This window comes from Vulpes lagopus, chromosome 1 (assembly GCF_018345385.1).
Source record: "Vulpes lagopus strain Blue_001 chromosome 1, ASM1834538v1, whole genome shotgun sequence".
NCBI classification, from domain to species: domain Eukaryota; kingdom Metazoa; phylum Chordata; class Mammalia; order Carnivora; family Canidae; genus Vulpes; species Vulpes lagopus.
The window spans coordinates 179,719,375-179,740,805 of NC_054824.1; the positions used below are offsets into that span (position 1 = coordinate 179,719,375).

Below are 21,431 nucleotides of genomic sequence, written 5' to 3' on the forward strand. Positions count from 1 at the left end.
ATCGGATAAAGGGCTAGTATCCAAGATCTGTATAGAACTTATCAAACTCAACACTCAAAAAACAAATAATCCAGTCAGGAAATTGGAAGAAGCCATGAACAGACAGTTCTCCAACAAGACACACAAATGCCAACAGACAGATGAAAAAATGTTCCACATCACTTGTCATCAGGGAAATACAAATCACAACCACGATGAGATACCACCCTGTACTAGTCAGAATGGCTAAAACTAACAAGTCAGGAAACAACGTGTTGGCAAGGATGTGGAGAAAGGGGAGGAGCCCTCTTACACTGTTGGTGGGAATGCTAGCTGGCAAAGCCACTTGAAAACAGTAGGGAGATTTCTCAATAAGTTACAAAATAGAACTACCCTACAATCCAGTAATTGCACTACTAGGTATTTACCCCAAAGATACAAATGTAGTGATTTGAAGGGGCACCTGTACCCCAATGTTCATAGCAACAACGTCCTCAATAACCCAACTGTGGAAAGAGCTGAGATGTTCATCGACAGATGAATGGATAAAGAAGATGTAGTATACATAGACAATGGAATATTACTCAGCCATCAGACATGGATGGAACTGGAGGTTATTATGCTGAGTGAAATAAGTTAATCAGAGGAAGACAATTATCATATGGTTTCTTCCTTCCAATTTTGATGCCTTTTGTTTCTTTTCATGATTAATTGTCCTGGCTTAAACCTCCAGCACAGTGTTGGTTAAAAGTGGTGAGACATTTTCGATACTTTCATTTATATAAATGTGTGTGTGTGTGAGGTGTATGTGTTTGAGTGTGTTGTGTATGTATCATAAAAATATAATTTTAGCTGGGGATCATAGTAAAATAAGTGTGAAAACTACTGTCCTAGAGAAACCTCTGTGCGTGTGCATTTGGAGACATGTATATTTATATTGGGAATGCTTATGATGATAGCTGAAACCAAACAAAGTAAAACAAACTAGAAACAACCCAAATATAACAACCAAGAAAAATAAATTGTGGTATATCCATACAAGAAAATACTATCAAGCGAAAATGAACCACAACCACATGGATAAGTGTCAGAAACAAACTGTTAATAGAAAAGCAAGTTGCAGAGAATACATATAATATGGCGTTTGTATAAAGTTCAAAATATGCAAAGCTAAATATAAACTGATTAGGAGGATTATGTGTGGGAGAAAATTGAAAACACATGCAAGGGAATGAATGACCTAAAATTTAGGATGGTGATTTCCAGAGAGATTCTGAACGTGAAAGAACAGGAAAGGCACATAGGAAGCTTTTTTTTTTTTTCATTTGTTTTTATGGAAGTTCGATTTGCCAACATATGGTATAACACCTAGTGCTCATCCCATCATGTCCCTCCTACATAGGAAGCTTCTAAGGCCCTAGCGATGTTTCTTAAAGTAGATAGCGTATACACTGAAGTTCATTTTATTGTTATTACGGTTTTTAATTATCACTTATATTTATTTTAAGTGAGCAATAAATAATAAAAACAAGGCAAAAGTTAATATAAAAGATAAAGCAGTCTCCCTATTTCTTTCCTGAACTGGTTGTCTCCCTTAAGGATAAGCCAAAAAATATGCTCACAGCAAAATTTCTGCACTGTGTGTGGGCTATAACAATCAAGTTTTGCCTGTCCATCACATTAGCTCCATTTTCCCGAACAAATTATTCCTTCCCACTTCTGACTCCACCATCGACAGCTCTTATGGCTTCAGGGTAAGAATATATGCATGGATCAAATAATGTTTATTCCATTTGCTTCTTTAAAGAGCTGGTCCTTCCCATTTAATAAATGCTTCAACTGGTTTTTAGGTGTGTTACTTTGGTGTGCAATAGGCATCTTTTCTCCCCATCCCTGGAGTTCCTCTCATGGATATAAAAGTTTTTCCTATTTTTTCAAGTATTTGTTTAGTCATTTCCAGTGTAAATACCTAGATCCAAGCCATCACCTCCACCTAGAAATCTTTTTGCTATGTTTTTGATGGACAAGTAGACTTTCTAAGACTTTTTTTTTTTAAATATTGGTGCTACAGTTCTGGAACTATCATCCCAAATGATGCTGCTGCCAACTCACCCTACATTACAAGCATAATGAACAGTTGATCCAAACCGGGCGTCTCCGTCTACCGTCAATTTGCCATTCAGGAGTTCCGGAGGAGTTCCACATGATTTACCTATTGGGAAAGAAGCAGAATTTGGGGATTGGGGATTGAACACTCTGGACTTCCTTAGTAACTACATAAGGTCCCACCTTGACTGAAAAGCATCTGTAGTTCCATAGATTTCTCCACCTTGAAAAAACTTACAAGACTGCCTGCTAAGAACCACTTTCAAAAAGACCTCCCCTCCAAATCAATCTTGTCCCTGTACTGTGCCTCCCAGAAAAATGTAAACTTCCCTTATTACCGAAGTGTTTACTCTGTAATTCAACCAATGAATATCAGAGCTCTCGAAGTCTGGGATTCTCTCCCCACCTACACTTTTCTCTACTTTTATGAGTCATTCATTACTTAGTTGCAGTGGTGACAAAGGGAAACCCCTGCTGAAGGGAGATTTTCCCTCAATCATGCCTTGTGATGGTCATTTCTTATGAAATGAACTTGTAATGAAGGTGCCAGGAAATCAAAGCAGTTGGAAGATGTGACAGAATAGCTCTCACATGTGTTATACTTGAAGCAAACTTATCAAGTCATATGTGTCTGAGTTCCAAAATCTGAATGGATGTTTGATTGACACAGAGGAATTCTCAGTCCAGAGGTACTTACGTTTACACATATTTTCAACGCTTGACCAGACCGAGTTCTGTAGGCACTTCATGGAGAACATTCTCTTTTGGTAACCAGGGCGGCACTCATACTTAATAGATGTCCCAATGGGAAACTCCGACTCATTGATCAGTCTTAAAGGCTTGGCAAATGGAAACTGTTCTGGGGCTTTGCATTGACCTGGAGACCAAGACCACAGTGACATCTAGATTAAGGAAGAAATTTCTACTCTACTTTCTCTTTTTCTCCAATATGCTTCATAGTCGTGATAAAAGAAAAAGAACACCTAATGATGGTAAAATGATTGTTCTCTTAGTAGTGATCTTAGAAATGAACTTTTAATTTTTTTAAAGATTTATTTCTTTATTCTGAGGGGAGAGGAGAGAGCATGCATGAGTGAGAAGAGGGGCAGAGGGGGACAGAGAGGGAGAGCAAAAAATCTCAAGCAGACTCCCTGCTGAGTGCAGAGTGATATGGGGCTCAATCTCATGACCCTGAGATCATGACCTGAGTTGAAATCAAGTTGGAGGCTTAACTGACTAGGCCACCCACGTGCCCAGAAATGGGCTTTTTAAATCAGAATTTACCCATTTAAAAAGCCCTTGCTGTTTTGAAGACAATTAAGATATAGATACAGTTTTTGACTGAAGGGCAATTTTAGTCCATCGGGAAGTCCTGTGGCTCAGGCTTCATTGGACCCATCCTCCCTCCCTGTATTACACAAGAGAACCCATGATTGTTCCTGTGTGTCATACAACACATGTGTGCATTTCACCATCCAGTTTCACTCTTGGAGGTTCATCCAGACCTCACGAGACTATTCTCTGGCCTTCAGTATGGGCACCACTGTTAAGGATCTGTTACCAAGTCAATTATTTCGGCATAGGGAAATTTCAGCACATGCTCTGTAGACAAAGCTCAACAACTAAAGCTGTACTTTATGAAAACATACATATAAAAATGTATATTTTAAATTAAATATTAGACCGCAACTTCCTTTTCAGGCCCAGTAGGCTTAAGTTAAGGGAATAAAAATAGCATTTTTCTTTTACTTTTTTTTTTTTAAGATTGTATTTATTTATTCATGAGAGACACAGAGAATGAGAGGCAGAGACACAGGCAGAGGGAGAAGCAGGCTCCATGCAGGGAGCCCGACGTGGGACTCGATCCTGGGTCTCTAGGATCATGCCCTGGGCTGAAAGGCGGTGCTAAACCCATTGGGCCACCGGGGCTGCCCTTTCTTTTTAACAGCATTTTTCTGTTGGAAAAAATGTCATTTTACTTAGTTTTGGAAATCTCTTCTATTTTTTATTTTTTTATTTTTATTTTTATTTTTTTTAAGATATGCGATTTTTTTTTAATTTTTATTTATTTATGATAGTCACAGAGAGAGAGAGAGGGGCAGAGACACAGGCAGAGGGAGAAGCAGGCTCCATGCACCAGGAGCCCGACGTGGGATTCGATCCCGAGTCTCCAGGATCACGCCCTGGGCCAAAGGCAGGCGCTAAACCACTGCGCCACCCAGGGATCCCTCTCTTCTATTTTTTAAAAATCACCTGTTCCTCTCCATTCTCACTACTAATTAATTCAAATAATGGAGGGTAAATTGAGACCAGTCAACCACTTGGCCAATTTTAATAGTCTTCAAAGAATTAACTTTTGATTTTGTTTTTTTTTTTTTTTTAAGGAGAGAAACTTGGAACTTTTTTTTTTTTTAACTTTTATTTATTTATGATAGTCACAGAGAGAGAGAGAGAGGCAGAGACACAGGCAGAGGGAGAAACAGGCTCCATGCACCGGGAGCCTGACATGGGATTCGATCCCCGGTCTCCAGGATCGCGCCCTGGGTCAAAGGCAGGCGCCAAACCGCTGCGCCACCCAGGGATCCCAACTTTTGATTTTGTTGATCTGTATTTACTTTCATCTTTACTGCAGTTTTCTTGAGTTTCTTTGCTATTCTTTTTTTAAAAAGTAAATTTCTTGAGGTGATTATTTAGATTTTAAAACATGTTCAGCTTTTCATGCTTTCTGAAATAAGCATTCAATTACTTTTATTCTAGCATTTATTTAGCTGCATTCTACAAATTTTGATATTTCATTTTTTTTCAGTATGAAATATTTGATGATGGTCATTGTGATTTATTCACTGACCCATGGTTTATTTAGAAATGTTTTGCATAGTTTACAAACATTTGAGGAATTTTTTTCGCTGTATATTTATGATTATATTTATTAGCTGCATGTGTATTATTGTGAAATTGATTGAGGCTTGTTTTATGGTTCAACATATGGTCAGTTGAGGTAACTGTATCACTTGTATTTGTAAAAATATCTGTCTACAGTGGGTACAGTGTTCTGGGTATGTCAGTGAGGTCCAATCTGCTAATCAGATTTGTTCAAATCTTCTAGATACTTACTGATTTGAGAGGGTCTGCTTACTCTACTAGGAGTTGTGTTAAATATTCTTATTGTACACTGGCCTTATTTCTTCTTCTAATTCTTTCCATTATAACCTTAAAATTTTTAAATTATATTTTGGGTAGATTGACCTTTTATCATTAGAAAATACCTCTCTTTATCTCTAGTAACGGAAGTTGCCTCAAATTCTACTTTGTCTACTTTATTTGTAGGGACAAATAAAAATAAGATTACAGACTTAGTTCTCAATACATCAATAACTATTTTAAATATACATACACAGTGATAATTTAAAGACAAAGATTGTTATGCCACATTTGCCAAATCATCTTCGTTTTGGTTTGTTTTTGCATGGCAGGTTTCTCATCCTTTTATATTCATCCATTCTGTCTCTGAACATGTATATTGTTTCTTTTGTATGGACCACATATTTTTTATTTTTAATTCATTATAACAGAATTAATTAAAAATAATTCCTAAACTTATTCAGTTCATAGTGCAATCTAGGGTCTCAGTAAGTTTTCCACATCATTACCAGCCAAGAAAGAAATACCTTACAGTTCCATTTATTAAATAATTAAGTTCTAACAACTTAATAAGTCTTCTGTCCATAATTCCCCTGTGCAAGCATGAGCAGGGGAAGGGGCAGAGGCTGAGGGAGGAACAGACTCCCCACTAAGTGCAGAACCCAAGGGGGGTCGATCCCAGGACCCTGAGATCAGGACTGGAGCCGAAATCAAGAGTGGCGCTCAACCAACTGAGCCACGCAGGCACCTTTATTGTTATTTCTTTTTATTAGATTATTTGTTACAAATTCTTTTACAGCTCCTTTAAAGATAATGTGCATCCTTACCATATTAACATGCAATGAACAATTATTTCCCCAGCGATACAAGAACCATAGAAAATGCTAACTCCATTTACTTCCTTCCTATCTTTTGTTCTATCATGGTTTTATTGATTAAATTCTATATATATTTTAAGTTCCCGTTAGTCATATTCAGTGTTCGCACCACTGGCTGTTTTCTGAGATACAGCCATTTGGTACTATGCTGGACCCTAATGGTAATGGATTCCCTCAGCAGGTTTAGCTAAGATTTTGACAATCTGTAGAAATGTGTGTTGCCTAAATAATGAGCTTCCAAAGACATCCATGCCCTAATCCCTGGAGCCAGTGAATGTTACCTAATATGGCACTAAGGCTTTGCAGGTGTGATTAAATTAAGAATCTTGAGGGGAGATTATCCTGGATTATCTGGGTGGGTCATAAATGTAATCACAAAGGTCCTTAAGAGAGGGAGGTAAAGGCTCAAAGACAGAAGAAAGATATTTAAAAGTGCTCCATTGCTGGCTTTGAAGGTAGAGAAAAGCAGCCATGAGCCAAAGTATGCAGGCAGCCTCTGGAAGAGAAAAGAGCAAGGAAACCTAATCTGCCATGGAGCCTCCAGAAGAAACACAGCCCTACAGATCCTTTTTAGAATTTGACCTCCAGAACTGTAAGAGAATAAATTTCTGTTGTCTTATGCCATTAAGTTTGTGGTAATTTGTTACAGCAGCAATAAGAAATGAATACAAAAGAGAACAGTGTGTAAGTGTTAGACACTGGATTCCTAGAGACCTGGACTTGAACCCAGGGTCTTCTACTTGCTAACCGGAAAGTAAAAGTAAAACTGCAAATTTGGATAATAGCCGAAATAGAAAGGAACGTATGAGCCTTCACTAGAGAAAGCTTGATCTCGTTTCCTTTTCCTTTTTTATTCCCAATCCCTCATTGTTCCTACAATAAGTATATTAACATGAATTCCATAAACTCAAGACCTACCACAGTTTATTTAAAAAAAAAAACACTTCTGCATAGGTTTGTAATATATCAAATATAATAGTTGAAAAATATTTAAAGTACACAATTTGCTGAACTTGACATATGTGTGCCCCATGAAACCATCACCACATGAAACCATTACCACAATCAAAATAACAAACATTTCCATCCTGCCCCCAACAGTTTTCTCATTTTGCTTTATAATCCATCTGTCTCTTTACCCCCTTCTTTAGGTGATCTCTGACTTGCTTCCTCTTAGACAGATTGTTTTGACCTTCTAGAATTTCATATAAACCAACTCACTTGGCTTGTACTTTTTTTCTTTTTTGGTCTAGCTTTTACACAGAAGAATTATTTTGAGGTTCATCCATGTTGTTGCATATATAAAAAAATTATTTCTTCTTTTCCTTGGTAATATTCAGTTGTACAAATATACCATAATTTAATTTGCCTATTTGGCTGTTGAATGTCATCTGGATTGTTTCCAGTTGTTGGCTATAAAGCCACTATGAAAATCCATGCACAAGTCTCTGTGTGGCCAGATGTTTTCATTTTTTTCTGAGCAAATATCGAGGCATAAAATGCTCAATCATATGATACATTTGTGTTTAACTTTTTAAGAAACTGCCAAACTGCTTTCCAAAGCTGTTGTATCATTTACCAATGAGCAGTAATTCCAGTTACTTCACTTTATTGCCAATATTTGGTATATTCAGTTTTTAACATTTTACCTATTCTACTGGGTCTACACTATCATCTCATGTGGTTTTTGTCTTAGGTGACACAGTCCAGATTGATTTATTCCGTGCCAGAAGCACAATTTACTTATTACTCCCATGTCCTTGTTCAAACATAAACTGTCAACGTGGAGTACACTCTGTTCTCCATTCTGCATCTTCTACTCTTTTGTGAAAAGGACTGCAAATGTTTTATTTAAACACCTCTGTCATCTAAAGAAGAGCCCACTTAAAAAAATTTTATATATTTATATTTAATGTTCAAAATTATTTATATATTATCATTTATATTTTTATATATAATTATATATTTATATTTATGTATTTATATATTTATATATAAAATATATATTATATTTTATATATAATATTTATATATTATACTGATATAATATCAGTATACTATATATGTGGCATATTATATAATCTAATTTACTATGTAATATTATGTACTGTAATATATAATTTTGTAAATTATATATAACATTAATTTATGACAATATATATCATAGAATATATTTCACAGATTAATGTATACCATAAGTTATTTGTAAACACATAAACTATAACAACTTAATACTATATATAAAATTATATTTGTATTATATAGCTTATATGATGTAATCATATGTGTTAATTACGTACCAATAAATTGTAATACATCATGTCATGTAAATAAGTATAACATAATGTATATATAGAATATTGTTATATAAGAGATATAACCATATTATGTTACATATATTATGCATAGTAAAATATTAAATATATTTAAATGTTTGCATTTAATAATTTCATATTTCTAAACATATATAAATAGAAAAATTTAAATTATACAATGAGAGAAACATTTTAAATGCTTTGCTAATCATGATGATGTAATATGATCGTTAACATATCTCAAAGGACAAGATAGTCACAATGAGTTTCTCTGTTCACAATAGCGGATGTGTAACAGTATCATTTCAATTAGTCTTGATACTTTCTGAGTTTTTAGTTTTTGCCAACCTTTGGTCACTTGTGATTGGACTGACAATGTTTCTTCCTCTTTTTTTTTCTTAAAGATTTTATTTACTTATTCATGAGATACACACACAGAGAGAGGCAGAGACACAGGCAGAGGGAGAAGCAGGCTCCCTGTGGGAAGCCCAATGTGGGACTCAATCCCAGGATCCCGAGATCACAACCTGAGCCAAAGGCAGACGTTCAACCACTGAGCCACCCAGGCGTCCCTGTTTCTTCCTCTTAATGTCTCTGACAAAGAGCCTGAATACGTGTGTGCCTGTGTGTGTGAGGGCCTGTGTATATGTGTGTTTGGAAGGTATTAGCTATGCCATTTTCTTGTTTGCTTAAGTTGGCCTTATTACAATTATCTTCATTCTGTTTCCATGCAGAAAAACTGTAAAGTTACTCATCCAATCATAAAGATCATATTCTATAAAACTTGGAACTATAAACCATAAATCTGCTCATCTGAGCATATGTTAACTGAAGTCTTGGCAAATCACAGAAAGAAACCCTTTCCCTCTTTCTACCTTGCGTTTTTATTTTTTATTTATTTTTTAAACTTTTTTATTTTTTATTTATGGTAGTCACACACAGAGAGAGAGAGAGGCAGAGACACAGGCAGAGGGAGAAGCAGGCTCCATGCACCGGGAGCCCGATGTGGAATTCGATCCCAGGTCTCCAGGATCTCACCCTGGGCTAAAGGCAGGCGCTAAACCGCTGCGCCACCCAGGGATCCCTACCTTGCGTTTTTAAACAGCGAGGCAGCAGGGTGAGATCTGACCAAAGGGCCAGGTGAGGGCGCCAGAGACTGCCCTCTATTCCACACCATTTTAGTGTGCTTAGCAGGCTAATTGGGGGAAAAATAACTATTCCTGTGAATCAGCCTGTATGATCATTTCTTGGTGGGCCCCAGGCCCATAGCTACTAAGTAGCAGATGCCAAAAAAAGCAGAACCCTGGCCTCCTAATTGTGGAGATTTCAAAAAGAAAACAACAACAACAACAACAACAACAACAAAAAACCCACCACCCAACTTCCACATGCAAACACACCTGGAAGACACAGCTGTCTCATGAAGCCCAGAGTGCAGTGCACTGGGTCGGCATTCTATCAGCACTTTCTGTATCAAAATTCCTTTGGCAAGTTAATTACTGGATAGTTTAGCTGTTTCACATTTTTAAGTTGTTATTATAATCTTTATATGTATATATTTCTATATTTGCCATTAACATACCAGTAAGAAGGAGATCAGATATTCAAAAGGTCCACAAACATTTCTAAGTGTTGATAACAGATTGCTTAATGTACTTGAGCCTGCCTTTCTTCTGCAAATAAAACCTAAGTTTTCTTCACTTGACAGAGATACGATGTCTAAGGAGATAAAATATTAATAACCACTTTTGTGGAAACTAGATTTTTTTTTTTTGTTCAGCGGAGCACAAAATGAGCCGTCAAGAAGAGGCCCGACAGAAAGAATGAAGACTGTCATTCCAGCCAAGATGTTGCCAGTGAGTCCAAGCAACTAAAAGACTCCTTGAAAGGCTGGGAGTGAGAGACAGGCTCTAACTGAAGATGTTTACCTATTTAGAAAGAAGGAAGGAAGGCAGGCAGGAAGGATGGGCTGGAGGGAGGAAGGAAGGGAAGATGCAGCCTCAAAATTTTCAAATAGTTATGAAAGGCTTTACTATGTGCTAAGCACACGATTAGAATGCCACCCGGTGTAAACACGTCTACACTTCCCTTCTGTCTGCCACGATTACACTGAGGGTTCTAGGGCTTTCCCGGCCTTCTAGCCCCAAGTGCCGCCGTGGGATTTGTGTTAACAGAGGCTCCCACTAGGTGCCGGCGGTGATTTGGGATGGGAATGGGGCGAGTGCAGGGCGTTTTAAGGTAATAACTGCGCCCCCCCAGGATTGCCTGTCCACCCCCCCCCCCTCCCGCCCGGGTGACCGAGAAGCAGAAGTCAAGCCCGGGGGCAGAGCCTGATGAAGGGACAGGCGGCGCCCCGATCGCGTCCCCACCGCCCAGAAGAGGAAGCACACACCGCCGACAGGTGCGACAGGTGCGACAGGTGCGGAGCCTCCCTTGCCGCTGAGAACATGCTCAGGTTCGAACCCACGTCGGTCGCCTCCCCCGGGCCCCTCTCCTTGCAAGAGAGGGCCGGGGTCCCCCACGCGAGGGCGGGGACCGTCGGGGGCGCCCGGGGCACCTGCGCGCACATCCCAAGCCCCGCCAGGGGTTGAGGGGGGGAAGGCCGCGGTCACCCGGAGGCCACCAGAGTCCTGCACAAGCGGGGGGCCCGGGACTCCCCCTCCGCCCCCGCCGCGCTAGGGACCCGAGAGCCCCGCCCCGCGTCTCACCCCAGGCCTCGGGCAGCGCGAGCAGCACCAGGAACGCGGGGAGAGCTCCTCCCGGGCGGGACCGCGGGGCCTCCTGCGGGCTCCTGCTCCGCGGGGCTCCCGCCCTCCGCGGGGCTCCCATCCTCCGCGGGCACCTGCCGGTGCAGGCGCGACCTCGAGGGCAGCGCCGGCCGCCCCGCCGAGAGCCCAGAGCGCGCCCTGCGCCCGCGGTCTGGGTAGCGCTGCGCTGGAGGCGGGGGCACGAGCCCGGGCGCCGCTTCCCCTCCGCGCGGGCGAGGTCTCGTTCATCCCTCATTTGCATGGTCTCTAACCAATTGCGCCGAGTTTCGCTTCCACGCACCCGCTTAGGGACCCGCGCACAGGAGCCACGCATGGTGATGCCTGGGCTGGGGGCTGCGGTGGGCGTGGAGAGGATGCGCGGCCCGGGGCCGGCGGCGGGTTCTCCCGGCCTGGCTTCCAGACGCCCAGGGCCACCTTCCCTCTGCGACCCAAAGGCCAGGGGCTGCTGTGCTGGAGCCCCAGCTGGGGGCAGCATGCGCAGGGGACGGGAAACAGAAGACCCCAGTCCCCTATGTTGAATTGAGCTGTGCCAAACCGTTGGGGGGGAAAAATATGACCCAGTGACTTATTCACATTTGCATTTTTAAAGTAGGCTTGTTTATACCACTGGGAGACTGGATTGGAATAAGGCGCTAGTGAATGGGGCTGACCAGCAAGGAGGTGGTGTTGCCATCATCCAGATGAGATTTGGCGGTGGCCTTGACTGCACCATGGTGGACAATAAACATTTTGGAGGCAGAATGAACAAAACATCCTCAGGCATTGGATTTGGGTTACCTCCTTTCCTAAAGTTAGTGGTGAGGAAAAGAAGAAAGCCATAGAGAGAGCTTCAGGGTTCAAAACAAATGATGGTGCTATTTACTGAAATTAAAAAAAAAAATGTGCAGGAAGGACAAATTTGGAGCAGGGGTTAAGAATTCAAGGCTGAGGGAAATGAGGCTGGGCAGTGGGGTGGATAACGGCCCCTGAGGGTGTCCACATCCTGATTCCCTGCAGATCAGCGTCTGTGCTTAGTAAGTGGCAAGAGGGGTTTTGCAGATGTGATTAAATTAAGGGTTTTGAGTTGGGAGACGGTCCTGGATTACCCTGGTGGGTAATCACAGGGGTCCTTGTGGAGGGAGGCACTAGATCAGAGCTGGAGAAGGTAGTAACCGAAGGCAAGACTGGGGAGATGCTGTCATGAGCTAAGGAACGACGGTCACCTCTAGAAGCTGCAAGAGGCCAGGGAGACAGATTCTGTCTCCCTCCGGAGCTTTCAGAACGAACCAACACCTGCCAACACCTTGGTCTTAGCCCCATAAGATACATTATGGATTTCTGACCTCCAGGCTTATAAAAGAATAAATGAGTCATTTTTGGCTACAAGGTAACTTGTTACAATAGGAACCATATGGGAGAGAGAGGGTGACTTGAACAAGGGGAAGTGTCGAAGGACTTTTTTTTTTTTTCTTAATGGAGAAGGACTTGGGCCCGAGACAGATGGAGTTTTAGTGAGGAGCCAAGGAAGCGTGGCAATGTTCTAAGAAACGATTGGGAATATAATTTGTTGATAACACTGGACTTCCAGAAAAGTCCAACAGTCAGCCTTTTGAAAAGGAAGTGGGTGGAAGAGAGTTAAAATCTCAGGAATTGATGGTACGGTCAAGTGAGAACACGTAGAATAAATGATAGGAAGATCAGGGTGGAAACATCAAGCTGTGGTTCATAGGTGGTTCTTGGCCTTGAATATTTTTGTGTATGGAGGACCCCTTCTCAGAATTAATTTTTTAATGCATAAAAGGGAGTACCTAGGCTTACAAAGGAAATGGGTTATACTGAAATTTAGTTCTAGTTCAACAACCTTTGAAGGTCTGTGGCCCCGAAGATAAGGACCCCCGATTTAAAAATCAGTTAAAAATAGAGTCAGTTGTGGGTCAAGACTCAAGAGTTGGAACGAGTTGCCTGGAGAGTGGAATGATTGCACAGGTCACAGGCTGCAGAGAGGGGAGGAAGGGAAGGGGTGCGGAGGTAGCATGGCAGATATTTCAGTAAATGTATTAGTCCTTCTCTCCTCTGTGCAGAGTTGTGATTCCTGGAGGGGAAAAGCTGCTCAGGGTGGAAAACTGCTCTCCCTCTTCTCAGTGTAGCTTCACTAATGGAGACCTACATACACGCAGTCCAGCAAACCTGTACCACTCAGCGCGTATAGCCTCGGCTCACACAAGCATTCTAGAACACGGCCTTACTTCATTTGTCCCTCGTCCTCGAGCCTCAGCTAGGTGAGAAAGGGAAGTGCCCCAAAGGCCACCTGTGTTTCTTATTTTCTAGCAGTTTGCATACTTAGGCTCTCTCCCATGACTCTATTGCAAGAAATACTTACTTTGATCATATCACATCTCCTTTTGAATGTACCCAATAGCAATCTTTCAGGGATTTGATATCGTCCTTTTAAATCGTTCTCCGCAGAGCAATGGAAGGGGAAGTCAGAGCATGGTAGGCTGAGGAAAGGGGAATGGAAGATCCAACTCCCCAGCCTTACATCACAAGCTAGCAGAGCACCTAACTCATTACCACTTCTTTTTGCGCCGATCTCCTGACATTTGCTTTCTCCCATCATGCCACGGAGGTCTAGTTCCCAGCTCACAACAGCCTTCTCTGCTGTCACCCCTCTCACAGTCCCCAGACTCACAGAAGCTAAGGAAGCCATATAGGCCAGAGGCGGGTATCTTGGGTGAAGCAAGAGAAGTGCGGGGAGAGGAGGTTGAGGGAGTTACCCTGCGAGGTTTTCATCATCTACTAACAGAAGGAAGGAGAATGGAGATGAGGTGGAGTGGGATAGACAGCTTAAGGTGAACCAACAGAGGAATAAGAGGAGGACTGGTTGTGAATGAATAAAAGATACTGAGCCGCATCCCACTTCTGTGTACGTATCCAAAAGGACCGAAAGCAGGGTCTTGAAGAGCTATTTGCACGCCATCAGTCGTAGCAGCGTCATGCACAAAAGCCACACAGTGCAAACAACCCACATGTCCTTTGACAGATGAATGAACTAAATGTGGTCCATACATGCACGGAAAGATCATTCAGCCCAAAAAAGGAAGGAAGTTCTTCCACAGGCTACAACATGGAGGAACCTTGAGGACACTGTGCTAAGTGAAGTGAACCAGTCACAGAGGGACAAACACTGAATGATTCCACATATGGAGGTATCTAAAGTAGTCAAGTTCAGAGAAACAGGAGAATGGTGGCTGCGAGGGGCTGGAGGAAGAGGGGAATGCAGAGTTACGGTTTAACGGATACAGCATTGCAGTTTTGTCAGATGAAAAAGTTCTGGAAATCTGTTGGACAACAATGTGAATATACCTAACACTTCTGTACACTTAAAAATGGTTAAGATGGCAAACTTTATGCTCTCTCTATATATTTAAAAGACCCCTCAAAGATGCCAAACAGAATAGTCTAGAAGATGGTGAGAGAAATTTGTGGGAGCCAGTGAGCAAGATTTTATTTTCTCAATAGTGTAAGTGCTAGAACAAGGAATATTGGCAGCTGGATTTAGAGTGTGGTGGGAGGGGGCTACGGGAAGGCGTTGGCTGGACAAATAGAAGAGCCAATCTAAGATGAGGGAGCTGAGTTTGTGGATTGAGATTTGGCTAACACGGCGAAGTAGTGGGATCCAGAATGCATAAATGTTAATTTGGGAACTCTAAAAACCCTAACTAAATGGAATTAGAATAAAAACCGTAAGATGAGAGCTCATTAACTCTAGGGGAACAACAAACATAGAAGGCAAGTGTTTTTGTTCAAAGATAAAATTTATTTGAGTAACTACTATATACATTTTTAAAGGAACCAGAGCTCTGACGGAACGGCCAAGGAAATATCCAAAGCCTGAATCTGTACACCAAAACCTTAACGATTAAAACCCGACTCCCGTAATGGGAAAAAAAAAATGTGCAAGTTGTAATTACTGATTATGGAAAGGCAAAGTATGTATTGTGATAAAAACCTCAAACCCACGTGGAAACAAAAGTGAAATGTTTAACCGTATGGGAGCAAAATGCTATGATGAGAATAAAATTAGGCTTCGCAACAAAAGTAGGCCCATCGTAACCACGTGAAATGCTCTCTACTTTGCTTAAATAATTAAAAGCACACTATTACCAGACGTATATGATAATGGCAAGTATGCTGATTACAAAAGAGGAGTCAAGACAGGACCGCTCTTTTTACTGCCTTCCTTAAAATGGGGACACTTTCGGAGTCACCCTAGCCATGGCTTGGTTCCAGGCACATTACAGGGGAGACTTCCCAAAATCCTTGAACAGCGTGCGGCAGTGAAACTGGGCCCCCAGCTTTATTACCAGGAAACTTTCTTTGTCCTGCTTGGGAATAAGTGCACATGGAAAGTTATAGCTTATGAAGTCGTTTCCCTGGTGTTGAGACCATACACGTAGACTTGCTCATGTCCACATGGTTTCTTCTCCACCCGCGTTCAGCTGGATCCAGACAACGAGGCACACTGAAATAGAGAATTTCGGTTCAGGAGGCAGCATGAAGGGCAGGTGTGCACCTTAGTGTTTAAACAATGACAGCGTCCACGCTCTCTAGGCACCAATGCTAAGTGCTATCACCAATAGAGCATCAAGCCTCCTAGAAGACAGCATTCCCTCCAGGGGCCCCCTTCTTCAGAGAACACGATCTGAAGCAAATAATAAAGTTCAGATCAATAAATACGAATAATACTACATGAGGGAGAAATCGAAGCAAGAGTCTCCCTCTGACTCAGTCATGCATTCATTCAACAAATATGGATGTCCTAGCGTTACTTGGATCCCCAGTGGTTTGGGTTTAGACATCACTCTGGCCTGGTCTCCCCTGTTCCCCTTTCCTCTTCCATGACTCCCCGGCAGCAGGTGATCTTTTCTTCCTCAACTACCACAGCAGTTTTTCTGTAACCTGTTTGTGGTTCTTATTCTTACACTATCACACGTAAACGTCTCTTTCTTGATACTAAAATAAGTTCCAGGAGGGCAGAGGTGGTATCTTTATAGAGTCTGTAGGAGAAGCAGTCTGAAGGCAGATCTGAGCTTGAATTCAAACCTTCGCCTCTTACTGATTCCGAGACCGTTGGCCAATAGGTTAGCCTCAGTTTTCTCATCTTGGATGCTGTATGCTCACCTCGGGCTGATACCTTTCACTGTGTAGGGAGGGAAAACGGAGATAAGGCAGGAGAGATGCTCAGCACCATGCCTGGGCTTGGCAGACAAGTCCTGGGGACCTTAGGGGACCCTCCATGTTCTCTGTCAAGCTTCCTATGCTCCTTGTCATTCCATCTTCAGCTCCCATGGTGACTCACTCTTTGGTGCCTTCTCTTTTCTCCTTAAACCCCTACCATCTCCCTTCCCAGTCAGGTGACTGTCTTGCTTTCTAGCCACTGAGAAAACACAATCGCCAGAAGAGAACTTCCACACGAGCATCTGCACCTGCACCGCCCGCCCTCTCTCCTGTTGGGGAGGCCACACTCCCATCGAAGCTCTGCCTCGGGGCTGGAGCACTCGACCCCTCCCTTCTCGCTTATCCAGATGTTGCTCCAGCAATCCTTCCTTTTCTCTCCTGTCATCATTTCCCCCTTCCTACTAGATCATTCTCATCAGCACATGGAAATGGTGGCCTGGCTGCGGTTTCTCCATTCTTCAAGAGTGGGTGGTTCCTGGGATCTTCCTTCTTACTCTTGCCATCTGCTCCCTCCATCGGTGCCTCTTTGTAGAAAACCTCCTTGAAAGGGGGGGTCTACAGCTGAGACCTCCGATTTATCTCCCTTCATTCTCTCTTAAGCTGACATCCATCAGGAGTTTGTCTCCTTCCTCTTCACCAAAATGATTCTTGTCAAGTTCACCAACGATTCCTGTGCTGCAAACACAGGGGTCGGTATTCACTACTGCTCTTGATCAGTCAGTAGCATTTGACAGAGTTGATCACTCCCTTCTCCTCCTCCTCAGACTTCTTTCTTCACATGACGTTTACCACACCATGCTCCTGGGGGTTGCCCCTGTGTCAGAGGCTGGTGCTTCGCCCCTTTGCTGGGTCCCTCTCACACTCTGTGATTCCTGATGTGGAGGGACCCAAGGTCGGGCACACGGACCTTTCTTCTGGCCCCTTTCACTCCCTTGCTCATCCTACTTGCTTTCATTATTGCATCCATCCATCATCCATATGCTGACAAGGCCCAAATCTAGGTCTTGAGCCTGGACCTACTCTCTGAAATACAGACTGGTACACCCAGCTGCCTTCTTGATACCTCTCCATGGAGGCCTATTAGAGGTCTCATTTCTAACATCTCCAAGGTGAAACTCCTGGTTTTTCTCCCTAATCCTGCTTTTATCACATTGTCAGTCATCCTAATTAACAGCAATTCCATCCTTCTGGTTGGCAGGCCAAACACACACACACACACACACACACACACACACACACACCAAAAAATAAAAAACAACCCTGACATCATCACCACCTCTTCCCTTACAAACTGCCAGCAAATCCTCCTGTCACTATCTTAAAAATACAAATGCTGGCCTCTTCTCCCCAGCCTGGTGGTAGCCACTCACAGCTTCTTGCCTAGATAATTGTGATAAAGTCTTCATTGGCTCCCCATCTTCCACCTTCACCTTCCCACACTCAATTCTTCACAGAACACTTAAGGTGACCATTCTCTCCTCCACCTAAAACCTCCTTTTGTTTCCATCTCAGAATACTCATCAAGCCCATTACAGTGACCTAGCATACTCTGTGTATCTTCCTCACCCTCCTCCCCTTACCCCCTCTCTGACTTCATCCCCACCTCTCTCTCCCTTGGTCAGTTCAACTAGGCCATGCTGCTCTCCTTGCTGTACCTCCAACACAGCAGGCACACACTACTTTATAGTCTCTGCACCTGCTGTTCTTTCTTCCTGGAATGTTCTCCTACCACCAATAAGGCCGCCTCCTTACTCCATCATAGTCTTTGGTCAAATGCCATTTTCTTAGTGAGGACTTCCCTTCCAACTACTCTGCTCTAGCTCCTTTTCTGCCTTATTTCTCTTCAAAATGCTTTTCATCCTCTTTTTTATTTTATTCTTAATTATTATGATATGTGTTCAGTATTTGTTGAATGGATGAATGAATAAAAAAAAACCCTAGGGGCATTAATTTGCAATATGAAGTAGGTAATTAGCAATTTCTGTGCTTGATTACTAAAGACTTGTGCAATAGAACCATACATATTCAGTACTATGATTATTGATAAATATAAATTGAAGATATTTTAACATAGAAATGAATAGAAATATTTCAATTTCATTAGATACCAGTTTGTCTTCTGATTAGCTTCCTGGGTTGTATGGATCCATAGAATATACTTCTCGTGTTTCTAAATGAAGATCTCCTTCTTTAGGGCTTTGATTTGTATAATAATTGCTAAATGGAAGAAGGAAAAAGTAAACTTTACTCACTGGCATGATTACTATAAACATGTTATAGTTGTTTGTTTTCCATAATTCCCATCACATGAGAAGTACTTTTCATGAATGATTCATTTTGTTGTCCTAAGTATCATAGAAGATAATCACTATAACCCCTATTGTTTGGAAGCGCTCATAAAAATAACTCGCTAGGATGACAAATGTCCATGTCAGAAGTTGATATTAGGTAGCTTTACTCCAGATCCAAGACCCTCAATGACATAAATACGACCCTCAGTTCGAAAAAAATCAATCAAAAAGCAGCTTTTATTTTAGGACATGACCACAAATTTATCTTTTTGGGGCATAGTCTTTCAATGTAACTTAAGGGAAAATTCTTATATTTGATGTTAAATTCAGAATCCTTGTGATTTTTAAGAGGACAACATTACTTTTACTCCTTGAAAGCCCATATACTTTACTGTGCTTCTAAAACCACTTAGCCAAAATTAGCAAAAGGCAGTAAAATGTGATTACACTATCATGTGGAATTCCGAAATAAGGTATTACAAAATTACTGAAGAAGCAAGATTTCTGCTAAAGGTACATAGAGAGCATGTGGCTCATACCATATTTAAAAGGTCAGCTTGTAAACATAAGTGGTGTACATGAAGAATGGTGCCTCTTAAATGTCTGAGTGGCCTTTATAACTATTTAATTTTGTTACTTAGACAACATTTCTGGGTGACCAATGACTCATCTCATTTACAGAAAGTATTTAAGGCAGCTCAAATGTCTATATCAACTAGAAAGTAAATTGAAGTCAGTTACAAATTAGAAATAAAACAAACGAGGGATGCTTAGGAATACAGTTTAGCATATATGTTTGGCTTATATCAATGAGGGCACTTAAACAGAGTATTTGATATAATCATATTCATAAACTTAATAATCTGCCAGGAATATCATAAATTATTTCAGCTTGTAGGCATTCCTAAAGTTTGCCAATTTTCCTACACGTGTAATCCTCCGATAACAAACTTAGGAGCATGAAGGAAAGAGATAGAGGCCACATTTTCTATTTATTTAAATTTCCAATAACTCTTGGCTAAAATTATCTTCTAACTTCCTGTGAGGAAAGCCATGTAAATGACATCTCCATTTTTTTTTTTTTTTGTCCTGAAGACCCTCATCTCCCTTGAATTCTGTGAAAGTCCTCCTTCCTAATTCTCCTCCTACCTCTGACTGTTCCTTCCTTTCCTCCCTTTAGGTTTTACTGTCCTGCTGAGACCTTTCCTCATCCCTATTCATACCTTTTTTGTTCTTCTTGGTCACAGGCTTCAAATGGGAGTTAATAAATGTTGCCTACCTGAGTCCAGGCCTTTTTCTGGAGTTTTACCCCAAGGTAATAGGGCACAACTGAACTCCTCTTTCTACACAAAACTGCCCATCTTCTCTATTGGTGAACCACTGGATCCAATCCACATGAGTCATTCTTTTCGTCCCTTTCTCCCTGTATCTGACAAGTCACTAAGTCCTGGAAATCCTCTTTCCTTAATGGCAAGGATAGCTCTTGATCCCTGCCCCCCCGCCCACTACTACTTTAGTGGAGAACCTGGTCCTGGCCCTCCTGTTGAAAATGCATATCTGAACATATTATTTTACTTTAAGATCCTACAGGATAGACCCCAACTCCTTGTCATGGTACGTGGGGCTTTTGATGCTCTAACTCCTGCCCACCTTTCTAGGATCCCCAGTGACTGTTAAATGAAACCTTAGTTCCATGGGATGAGAAAGCATTAAATGAGAAAAAGAGTTCTGTGGTCCAATTAGTTTGGGGAATTCTGGTATAAAAATAAAATTAAACAAGCTTCCTGCCTAGAGGACCTGAAATATGCTCTTGATCATTGTGAATTTTCGTGAGAAAAATACAGCATGTAGTACCTTCCCAATCTTATTTGGTCATAGAACACTCTTTTTCCTGAAGTCATTCATTAAACAAAGATTATGGGATACATCTTCTGGTCAACACTACAGTCTAAAGTATATCACAGTTGTAGACCCTTTTAAGACTCTTGTATGGTAAGAACCACATAAGTGATTTGATATAACTGTGATGGCACCTATGAACTGGAGGTGCCCGGGTCTGGCAGGCTTAGAACAAATGCCTCAGGTTCACAGGTGCCATGAGTACATAGTATCAACATAGCCCCTTCATGTCTAATGCCTACACCAGGCATTTCACAACTGTGAATGGGAACATATTACAGAAAAGATGTCAATTTCTCACAGACTAATCCATAGACTTAAATGGAATCACAACATATGTTTTTTGGAAATGCCAAATGATCTAAAATCACGTGGTAAGAACAAACAGAAGAGAATAGAAAGGAAAATCCTAAAAAATTATAGCAAAGGTATTCCTGCCCTACCATGTAACAGCAGAAAGCCATATTAATTAAACATAAATGAATTTGAGATAGAAGGACAGATCTATACAGCAGGAAAAGAAGTCCAGAAATACAACATATCAAAATATATTAATTATTTGATATATGCTCAAGTTAGAATAAACTTTCTGGAAAGTCATTTGGCAATATTTATTAGGTATCTTAAATGTTCATACTCTTATCCTCAGTAATTCTACATCTATGCTACAGAAATAAGTAGATGTGGGAAAAGATTTATCTGAAGGTGTTTCTTGTATCTTTATTTATTACCAAAATAAATGTGGAGGCAATCTAAAATTTCCAGGATATAGAAATACATAGGACAATATAGTATTAAATAACTAAAAAGAAAACACAACATAAAGATACAAGAGAC

The 21,431-nt window shown here is 41.3% G+C and overlaps 2 protein-coding genes across 3 annotated transcripts in view; both read right to left on the minus strand.

Moving 5' to 3' along the window:
- LOC121492857 (complement receptor type 1-like) overlaps positions 1–11,317 on the minus strand; it is a 71,744-nt gene extending 60,427 nt beyond the window's left edge. For both annotated transcript variants that reach the window (XM_041758094.1, XM_041758084.1), the window contains exons 1-3: positions 11,128–11,317; positions 2,783–2,962; positions 2,092–2,191 (exon numbers count right to left, since the gene is read on the minus strand). In XM_041758094.1, coding sequence (XP_041614028.1) covers positions 2,092–2,191; positions 2,783–2,962; positions 11,128–11,248 — 401 coding nt within the window. In that variant the 5' untranslated portion in view covers positions 11,249–11,317. The remainder of the gene's footprint in view (positions 1–2,091; positions 2,192–2,782; positions 2,963–11,127) is intronic.
- Positions 11,318–14,968: 3,651 nt separating this feature from the next.
- Positions 14,969–21,431, minus strand: part of CR2 (complement C3d receptor 2) — a 33,296-nt gene continuing 26,833 nt past the window's right edge. Inside the window, exons 26-27 of the mRNA XM_041758068.1 lie at positions 18,513–18,621; positions 14,969–15,688 (exon numbers count right to left, since the gene is read on the minus strand). Coding sequence (XP_041614002.1) covers positions 18,528–18,621 — 94 coding nt within the window. The 3' untranslated portion in view covers positions 14,969–15,688; positions 18,513–18,527. The remainder of the gene's footprint in view (positions 15,689–18,512; positions 18,622–21,431) is intronic.